The sequence below is a fragment of the Scyliorhinus torazame genome, chromosome 17 (assembly GCF_047496885.1).
Source record: "Scyliorhinus torazame isolate Kashiwa2021f chromosome 17, sScyTor2.1, whole genome shotgun sequence".
NCBI lineage: Eukaryota > Metazoa > Chordata > Chondrichthyes > Carcharhiniformes > Scyliorhinidae > Scyliorhinus > Scyliorhinus torazame.
The window spans coordinates 183,761,798-183,772,573 of NC_092723.1; the positions used below are offsets into that span (position 1 = coordinate 183,761,798).

A 10,776-nucleotide genomic window follows, 5' to 3' on the forward strand; every position below is an offset into this window, starting at 1 on the left:
GCGGGGCTTACGCGAGCACGATGCTACGCTCGCTAATGGGAGCTGAGGCCCCCTCGGGCCCCTTGGAAGTTGAAGGGGCCCACCGGGTCCCTGCGAGGAGACCAAAGGCTGGAGAACCACCTCGTGCGATGATCGTGCGATTTCACCGCTTCAATGACAGAGAGGTGGTTCTGAGATGGGCCAAGAAGGTATGAAGTAGTAGATGGGAGAATGCGGTGATACGAGTGTATCAGGATTGCAGTGCGGAGGTGGCGAGAAGTAGGGCGAGTTTCAATCGAGCCAAGGAGGTGCTGCACAAGAAGAAAGTGAAGTTCGGGATGTTGCAGCCGGCGCGATTGTGGGTCACGCACCAGGATAGACATTACTATTTCGAAACGGCAGAAGAAGCATGGACCTTCATTCAAAACGAGAAACTGGACCAGAACTGAGGGACTGATGTTGGAGGGGAAACGACAATGCTGATGTATATAGAGATGTAAATTGGGATGGGGGGGACACTGAGAAATGTGGGCGCCGGTGAGGGGGAAGAAGAGACACAGGCGGGGGATGGGGAATGGGAATGGGGCGGTAGGGGGAGCTGCGCCATGAGGGGCGGGATGGTTCTAGAGAGCGCGGGGTTTCTTTTTCTTTTTCCCGCGTCAGAGAGATGATGGCGGGAAGATAGGCGCGAGGAGGATAGGAGTTCCTCACACGGGGGGGGTCAAGGAGAGAGCGGGAGAAGCCGGGGTCAGTTGAAGTCAGCTGACTTTCGGAAGCAATATGGGGGGAGTAACCATGCTAGATGGGGATCTAGCGGGGGAAGGGGGAGGGGGGGGAGGGAGGGGGGGTCAACTGGGTTGCTGCTGCGGAGATCGAAAGGGAGCTGGTAAGCGAAAAGGTGGTTGGGGCGGGAATGCGCCGCCTGGGGGACGGGTGGGTGCGCGGAACCGGGACGTGGGACTGGCCCAGAGAGGGTGATGGCTAGTCGACAGGGGAGGGGGGCAGGCAGCCCCACAGTCCGGCTGATCACGTGGAACGTGAGAGGCCTAAATGGGCCGATTAAGAGGGCCCGAGTGCTCACGCACTTAAAGGGACTGAAGGTAGACGTGGCCATGCTTCAAGAGACGCATCTGAAGGTGGCGGACCAGGTTAGGTTAAGGAAAGGGTGGGTGGGACAGGTGTTCCACTCAGGGCTGGACGCAAAGAATAGAGGGGTGGTCATATTGGTGGGGAAACGGGTGTCGTTCGAGGCTAGGAACTTTGTAGCGGACAGCGGGGGCAGATATGTGATGGTGAGTGGCAGACTGCAGGGAATGGAGGTCGTGCTGGTCAACATATATGCCCCGAACTGGGATGATGCTGGATTTATGAAGCGGATGCTGGGACGCATCCCGGACCTGGAGGTAGGAAACCTGGTAATGGGGGGGGGACTTTAACACCATGCTAGACCCAGGGTTAGATAGATCTAGATCCAGGACCGGATGAAGGCCGGCACCGGCCAAGGTGCTGAGGGGGTTTATGGACCAAATGGGGGGAGTGGATCCGTGGAGATTTGCTAGGCCGCTGGCCAAAGAGTTCTCCTTTTTCTCCCATGTCCATAAGGTATACTCCCAGATAGATTTCTTTGTTTTGGGAAGGTCACTGATTTCGAGGGTGGAAGGAACTGAGTACTCAGCCATAGCTGTTCCAGACCATGCCCCACATTGGGTGGATCTGGAACTAGGAGAGGAGAGGGAGCAGCGTCCACTCTGGCGACTGGATGTGGGATTACTGGCGGATGAGGGAGTCTGCGGAAGAGTGCGGGGATGTATCGAAAGGTACCTGGAGGCCAACGATGATGGGGAGGTCCGAGTGAGGGTAGTATGGGAAGCGCTGAAGGCGGTGGTCAGGGGAGAGTTGATCTCCATCAGGGCTCACAAGGGGAAAACAGAGGCCAAAGAAAGGGAAAGATTACTGGGGGAGATTTTGGGTGTGGATAAAAAATATGCGGAGGCCCCGGACAAAGGACTATACAGGGAGAGGCGACGACTCCAGACGGAGTTCGACCTGCTGACCACAGGGAGGGCAGAGGCACAGTGGAGGATGGCACAGGGGATGAGATATGAATATGGGGAAAAGGCGAGTCGCCTGTTGGCCCACCAGCTTCGAAAGAGGACAGCGGCGAGGGAAATAGAGGGAGTTAGGGATGAAACGGGAACCACGGTGCGGAGAGCAGGGAAGATAAATGAGGTGTTTAAGACCTTTTATGAGAGGTTATATAGGTCCCAACCCCCGGAGGGAAAAGAAGGGATGCAGCAGTTTCTGGACCAACTAAGGTTCCCGAGGGTGGAGGAGCAGGAGATGGCAGGCCTGGGGGCGCCAATTGGGGTGGACGAGGTGACCAAAGGGCTGGGGAATATGCAGGCAGGGAAGGCCCGGGACCTGACGGGTTCCCGGTGGAATTTTATGGAAAATACGTGGACTTGTTGCCCCCGCTGCTGGTAAGAACCTTTAACAAGGCCAGAGAAGGGAGGACCCTACCCCCGACAATGTCGGAGGCGACGATATCACTAATCTTGAAGCGAGATAAAGACCCGCTGCAATGCGGGTCTTATAGGCCTATCTGACTCCTAAATGTGGACGCCAAGTTGCTGGCAAAAGTGCTGGCAATGAGGATAGAGGATTGTGTCCCGGGGGTGGTGCACGAAGATCAGACAGGGTTCGTAAAGGGGAGACAATTGAATGTTAACGTGTGACGGCTATTAGGGGTGATAATGATGCCCCCAGCAGAGGGGGAGGCAGAGATAGTGGTGGCAATGGATGCAGAGAAGGCATTTGATAGGGTAGAGTGGGAGTATCTATGGGAGGTGCTGAGGAGGTTCGGGTTCGGGGAGGGGTTTGTCAGCTGGGTTAAACTCCTATGGGGCCCCAATGGCAAGTGTAGTCACAAATCGGCAAAGGTCGGAGTATTTTTGACTACATAGGGGAACAAGACAGGGATGCCCGCTGTCCCCATTACTGTTCGCGCTGGCAATTGAACCACTGGCCATAGCGCTGAGAGACTCCAGGAAATGGAGAGGGGTGGTTAGAGGGGGAGAGGAACACCGAGTGTCACTCTACATGGATGACCTACTGCTGTATGTGGCGGATCCAGTGGGGGGGATGACAGAGGTCCTGCAGATATTGAGGGAGTTTGGAGATTTCTCGGGATATAGGCTTAACATGGGAAAGAGTGAGCTTTTCGTGATACACCCTGGGGACCAGAGTAGAGGGATAGATGGCCTGCCGCTAAGGAGAGTGGAAAGAAACTTCCGATACCTGGGGATTCAGATAGCCAGGAGCTGGGGAACCTTGCACAGACTTAATCTGACTCGGCTGGTGGAACAAATGGAAGAGGATTTCAAAAGGTGGGGTATGCAGCCACTGTCACTGGCGGGCAGAGTGCAGGCAATTAAGATGATGGTCCTCCCGAGGTTCCTATTTGTGTTCCAATGTCTCCCTATATTGATCACTGAGGCTTTTTTCAAAAAAATAGATAGGAGCATCATGAGCTTCGTGTGGGCAGGGAAGGCCCCGAGGGTAAGGAGGGGGTTCCTGCAACGTAGCAGAGACAGAGGGGGACTGGCGTTGCTGAATTTGGGTGACTACTACTGGGCCGCCAACGTGGCGATGATCCGTAAGTGGATGATAGAGGGAGAGGGGGCGGCGTGGAAAAGGCTGGAGATGGCGTCCTGCAAAGTAACGAGCTTAAAAGCGCTGGTGACGGCGCCACTACCGCTCTCCCCGAAAAGGTTTACCACAAACCCAGTGGTGGCGGCAACATTAAGTATCTGGGGGCAATGGAGGCGACAGAGGGGTGTGTTGGGAGCCTCGGTGTGGTCCCCGATCAGGAACAACTATAGGTTTGCCCCAGGGAGGTTGGACGGAGGGTTCCAGAGCTGGCACCGGGCAGGAATTAGGAGAGTGGGAGATTTATTTATAGATGGGACGTTTGTGAGCTTGGGAGGGCTAGAGGAAAAGTATGAGCTGCCCCTGGGGAATATCTTTAGGTATATGCAGGTGAGAGCGTTCACGAGACAACAGGTGAGGGAATTTCCGCTGCTCCCGACACAAGGGATCCAGGACAGGGTGCTTTCGGGGGGGGGGGGGGGGGGGGGTCGGGGAGGGCAAAGTGTCCGAAATATACCGGGAGATGAGAGAAGAGGGGGAGGAGCTGGTAGAAGAACTGAAGGGAAAATTGGAAGAAGAGCTCGGGGAGGAGATTGAGGAGGGTTTGTGGGCTGATGCCCTAAGTAGGGTAGATTCCTCTTCCTCGTGTGCCAGGCTTAGCCTGGTCCAATTTAAGGTGCTACATAGAGCACACATAACGGGAGCGAGGTTGAGCAGGTTCTTCGGAGTGAAGGACAAATGCGGGAGGTGCGGGGGAAGCCCGGCGAACCACACACATGTTTTGGTCGTGTCCGGCACTGGAGGGGTATTGGAGGGGAGTGACGGGAGTGATCTCGAAGGTGGTGAAGGTCCGGGTCAAGCCAAGCTGGGGGTTAGCTATATTTGGGGTAGCGGATGAACCGGGAGTGCAGGAGGCGAAAGAGGCCGACATTGTGGCCTTTGCGTCCCTAGTAGCCCGGCGTAGGATTTTACTCATGTGGAAGGAAGCGAAACCCCCCGGCGTGGAGACCTGGATAAACGATATGGCGGGGTTCATAAAACTGGAGCGGATGAAGTTTGCGCTGAGAGGATCGACTCAAGGGTTCACCAGGCGGTGGCAATCGTTCCTCGACTACCTAGCGGAACGTTAGGGGGAAAATAGATCGCCAGCAGCAGCAGCCGGGGGGAGGGGGGGGTAAATTGTTTGTGTTCTAGAATGGGTGAGGGGGCGGGGGGAGCATTATTTTGTGTTATTTGGTTAGTTTACTATATTATTTAAACAATGTTATATATCAGTTATCATGTTACCGTTTTTGTTGATTTGTAAGGGGGAAAAATTGTGTTTGAAAACTTTAATAAAAATTTTTTTTTTTTTTTTTTTAAACCTGCCCAATTTATTTCCCGTTGATTTCAGATTATTGTCCTGGCAGTGAAATCACTGATCTATCCTGGAGAGTAGCTAGGCTGAGGTAAGGAAGATTGCTTCGTGAGGTCGAAGAAAGCTAGATTGTTTTGCTGACTTTTCTGGCTAATTTACTCCCGAGGCTCTCCTGAATGTGTTGACAGCAGCCCCCTGCCAACACACTGGACTGACGTTTTGTACACGGCTGCTAGTTGCCCACTGCCATTTCACCCATATTTCCATTCTGCAAGTGAACCTTGACAATGATGGTTATTCAAATAATTGAGGCAGATCTGCTCCTCAACTGACGCCCACATATATGAACTTACAGCAGGTTTCAATCACTAGATAGTCATCTGAAATGTGAATCTTAGCTGGTTTTCTCTCCTTAAGACAGGGGTGCAGAGGCCAATTGTAGCCTCAGTTGAGATCAGTTAATTATCTTTGCCATAGACCAGAGATCAATTGTAGGATTTTCCTGGTCTCTGTGTTTCAGTAGTTCACTGAATAGACTCATTGGGCCAGGATTCAATCTAAAAATAATGTTGATGGTAAGAATGCTCACTATTATTACAAATCTGACAACTACAGGTGAGGAGGGCAGATGCGCAGTTAAATGCAAAAATTTAGAATTTGCTGTGGGAGATGTGCTATTCCTTTATAAACTCCACAAAACAGCATCTCACATCCTGGCTCCCCATTCATCTATATATTGAACAGCATGAGGTTCCTGTTTTACATTGGAACTATGGACTAAAATCGCTATTGAAAGTTAGGGTTTGCCCTTGGCAGTAATAAGTCTTTTTCAAATAAATTTATAATGATAGAGTACCTCATTATTTTTTTTATCCAATTAAGGGGAAATTTAGTGTGGCAAATTCATCTACCCTACACATCTTTGGATTTGCAGGTGTGAGATCAATACTGCCAAGCAACATGTCTGAAAATAATTTTTTACAAGCGTGGCAGCACGGTGGGTAGCACTGTTGCTTCACTGCTCCAGGGTCCCAGATTCGATTCCAGGCTTGGGTCACTGTCTGTGCGGAGTCTGCACATTCTCCCCGTGTCTGCGTGGGTTTCCTCCGGGTGCTCCGATTTCCCTCCATAACTCCCTGTGCAGAAATTTGTCTTGTTCTTGGAAATTAAATGGGCAAGAGCATGTCTAACAAATAGCGGGTGCCATGTGTTCGCTGGTTTCAGTAACATTTGGTCTAATATGCTTTTGGGGGCCAGGATAAGGGACTTTGACCAAGCATTTTCCCCCCAAATTATCGTAGTCTTTTATTCGGACAGCTATTCAAAATGTTCTTTATTAATTATTGACCTTTATTCTTTGATTCTAAATCGTATTGGTGCACATGTGATTTCTCCTTGCCACCAAGCATTGCTAGTGTGTCCAAGTTTTATGGCACAGTAATGAGAGTAGCTACAGGGAATGTCAAATAAGCTGACTAAACAGCATAAAATGTTATCAAGCTGAATAAATTGAAATGTCAAATGGAATTACCACAGAAGTGTCTTGAGTGACATAGAATTGCAGAAAGTCCCAAAATCCAAATTGCTCAATGAAGTTCTGTTAAAATTTGCATTCTTCATTGGTTCTTTTATTTAATTCAAGTGATGAAGAATTTTTTGATCAATGAATTTCACTGTAAAATAACGTTTCAAACTGGCTATATAGACATGTGTAATAGGCTGATCCTGAATATGAAGAGGTAAACAATTTTCCATGTGATCCCTTGAAATATTCCTTTCAAATATTTTGGTGAAATTATTATTTCCTGTTTGCCAGAACAAAAGGTGAATTCAAAGAAATTATAAGATTAATAATCAATTCTGGATTTCTTTTGAAAAGAAAAGAAACTTAGGGAACCTCTTTCATTCTTTTGCTGTCAACTATTTAAATTTGATATTTATCTGAGCGAAATAATTAGATGAATTTCAAAGAACAAGATAGGGGTTGGTTTAGCACAGTGGGCTAAACAGCTGGCTTGTAATGCAGAACAAGGCCAGCAGCGCAGGTTCAATTCCTGTACCGGACTCCCTGAACAGGCGCTGGAATGTGATGACTAGGGGCTTTTCACAGTAACTTCACTGAAGCCTACTTGTGACAATAAGCGATTATTATATTATTATTAAGATGGTGTTGAGGGAAGCTATCACCCAAATATGGGATTATGTTTGCACTGACCTCTAGGTTTACCAGCTCCTATTTAACTCTTACGTCTCATTTCCTTTGCTAACGGCACATACATGCTTTGTTCCATTAATATCTTAAAGTTTTTGTTACTTGGTTGTGACAGTTTGGTACATTATTTCATCCTTGTGGTTGTGTTTTATATATATATATATATATTTGTGTATGCATTTTTATATATATATATTTTATGTATATATAGCTATTTTTCAGATTGTATTTACATGCTTATCCACCTCTTCAATTTTGAAGGGGACGCAACCTGTGATGAATGTAAGAATTTCAGATATTTGTATTATATGTACTTAAGGGTTAAAAGCCTGGGTTAGTGTGTGTATGACAGGTGCAGTAGTGTTTTTAAAAATCCTGGTTTGCGAGTCAGCCGGGCTGTTTGGGAGCCAGAGGTGAGATTAAAGTATCGTAACCGTTTGGGCTACTAGATCTTTGTTTATATTAAGAGGGCTCCCTGCGAAGCAGTTAATTAAAGACGCAATTTCACTAAATGGGAAGAAAGTCCCACAGCGAACGCGTTAAGCCACGTGTTACGGGTGCTGGGAAACACAGCACTGTAAAATGGCACTCACGTTAGATAGGGGGCCTCGGTGGGGAACGCGCAGCCATGGCCGTACATAGCCCCTTAGGCAACGTCTTAACTTTAAAATTCTTAATCTTATTTTCAAATCCGACCATGGCCTCGCTCCTCCCTATCTGTAATCTCCTGGAGCCTCACAACCCTGAGATACCTGGGCTCCCCCAAATACTAGCTTCTGCAGCCACCTGATGTTAATTATTCCATCGTTGGTGGCCAGACTTTCAGCAGCCTTGACCCTAAGCTCTGGAATTCCCTCTCCTAAGCTTTCCACCGCTCCTCCTTTTAAGATGCTCCTTAGAACCTGGGCATCTGCTTTATGTGGCTCAGTGTCGAATTTTGAATATAATGCTCTTATGAACCTTGGGACACCTTATTACATTAAAGGTGTCCGTCCATGTGCTCTCTTTAACAGGGAACGTAAATGAAAGCAAACATTGAACAAATTCTGATGACTTTTTATCTTTTTGTTGCAGTTTATAATATCTCAGCATTACTCTTTCCTGCAGCAGCAACGGAAACAACTGGACAGCTTTTGGGATTTTCTGTCATCATATAATGAGACTTTCCCCAAGGTCTCCACACACACACAGTCTTCAGCTCCGAGCTGTGGTTCACGGAAAATATGTTGCGGAAAATAAAGCACCGCTTGCTCTGTAAAGAAAATGTTGCAAATTAAACTCTCCACCTAGAATTCTCCACCAATTCTTCCAGGTCCTTGAAACTGCACAATTTCCACGTTGGTTCCACTCACTGAAATTCACCACAGCACAGTGGCAGCTAAGCCTAATTACAAAAATGTGTTTAATACATCTTACAACCATTCTTAGGCTTCGAGAAGCCAAATTCTTTGTGTGACTGAAGTAGAGACTGCATATTGTCAAGAACTTTAGCACCTGTATGATTGACAAAGGAAATTAAATTGTCAAAGGCACCCTTACGATGTTATGCTGACTGATTATTTTTATTTCTTCCAGGTGTAAAGGCGATTTTTTCTGGCCACTACCATCGGAACGCTGGTGGTATGTTTAACAATCTGGAAATGGTGGTGACTTCAGCTATTGGCTGCCAGTTGGGAGAGGACAAGCACGGAGTGCGGGTAGTGGTAGTGACAGAGGAGAAAATCCATCACAAGTACATCAGTTTGGATGAACTAAGTGACCTTACAGTTAAGGAGGTGATTTCAGGCCTTTTTGAAGTAAATGTTCTGAACCCCTGCCTTGAATGAAAAGTTGTCAGAAGAGGCTGTTTAATCAATGCACATAAGGACCATCGCAAGATGAACGGCACTAATGGGTACATCCACATAGTTGTTGAAGTCCATTGTAAAACCATACAGTGAATTAATCAGCAAGATTTATTCTGCTCCATTAAACTGAGAGCACCAGTATATTTTACCAAATCAAATACAGATTTCTATATATTTAGGTCGATGTCTTATCTCATGAAGTTGTACACATAATCTTGAGACTTTTATGGCATTATTTTTGCTACCATCTGTAGCAATGTTTTACCAGCTGTCACCGATTTACTGCAGGATCTGTATTCAAGCTGTACATCATCTGAACATGTTGAAGTATCTGAAATAATAAAAGAAATGTAAACAAGAACACCAAACATGCTTTCATTAATTAGCAAAAATCATAATAAGGATTTTGTTTTTGGCATCTTCATGGCTGGTCAAATTAACAATTACAGCAACAATTTGCTATGTAAGACAGTTTGTAGGATTCCACCTATGGTGAATTTTAATTATCACTTCAAAAGCTCGCCGATGGGCAGACCTCAGACGAACACTTTGGTGTGTGTCTGACTAGGGTGTTAATTAGGTGTCACTGTGTTAACAAGACAGCTTGGACCCATCACTACTTTCATTTCAGTCTTGTCATAAATGCAAAGAATAGGCATTCGTGAGAACTCAGCAATCTGCCAGCCACCCTATTTGTTGGAAATTAGTGGGTATCTGGGTTTAACACCAGCACAACTTTCAAAATCTAAATGGCTTCAAAATAATTAGAATTTTGGGATTAAGAGCACTGAACATATCTAAATATATTTTTTTTTTCGTTCAAGGGACGTGGGTGGGTATTGCTGGCTCGGCCAGCATTTATTACCCTTTTAAGAGTCAACCAAATTGTTGTGGTTTGGAGTCACATGTAGACCAGACCAAGTAAGGACAGCAGATTTCCTTCCCGTAAAGGGCATTTGTGAACCACATGTTTTTTTTCTGACAATCAATGATAGTTTCATGGTCATCATTAGACTTTTAATTCCAGGGGCGAAATTCTCCGTAATCGGCGCGATGTCCGCCGACAGGCGCCAAAAATGTCGCAAATCAGTCTGGCATCGCTCCGGCCCAAAGGTGCGGAATCCTCCGCATCTTGAGGGGCCGAGCCCTAACCTTGAGGGACTAGGCCCGCGCCGGACTGATTTCCACCCCGCCAGCTGGCGGGAAAGGCCTTTGGTGCCCCGCCAGCTGGCGCAAAACTGACATTGCCGGGTGGCGCATGCGCGGGAGCGTTAGCGGCCGCTCACGGCATCCCCGCGCATGCGCAGTGCAGGGGGTCTCTTCCACCTCTGCCATGGTGGAGACCGTGGCGAGGGCGGAAGGAAAAGAGTGCCCCCACGGCACAGGCCCGCCCGCGGATCGGTGGGCCCCGATCGCGGGCCAGGCCACCGTGGGGGCACCCCCCGGGGCCAGATCGCCCAGGACCCCGGAGCCCGCCCGCGCCGCCTTGTCCCACTGGTAAGAGAGGTGGTTTAATCCACGCCAGCGGGACAGGCATTCCAGCAGCAGGACTTCGGCCCGTCCGGGCCGGAGAATCGCCGAGGGGGGGCCGCCAACCGGCGCGGCCCAATTCCCGCCCGCCGAATATCCGGTGCCGGAGAATTTGGCAACTGGCGGGGGGGGGGGGGATTCACGCCAGCCCCCGGCGATTCCCCGACCCAGCGGGGGGTCGGAGAATCTCCCCCCTGATTTTT

At 48.5% G+C, this 10,776-nt stretch overlaps 1 protein-coding gene across 3 annotated transcripts in view; it reads left to right on the top strand.

Moving 5' to 3' along the window:
• The window catches only part of cpped1 (calcineurin-like phosphoesterase domain containing 1), a 258,660-nt gene extending 249,249 nt beyond the window's left edge, over positions 1–9,411 (top strand). For 2 of the 3 annotated variants that reach the window (XM_072481805.1, XM_072481806.1), the window contains exon 4: positions 8,772–9,411. In XM_072481805.1, the coding sequence (XP_072337906.1) occupies positions 8,772–9,022 (251 nt within the window). In that variant the 3' untranslated portion in view covers positions 9,023–9,411. Of the gene's footprint in view, positions 1–5,020; positions 5,076–8,771 lie in introns of all 3 variants that reach the window. The other variant, XM_072481807.1, reaches the window with a different exon arrangement.
• The last annotated feature ends 1,365 nt before the right edge of the window (positions 9,412–10,776 follow it).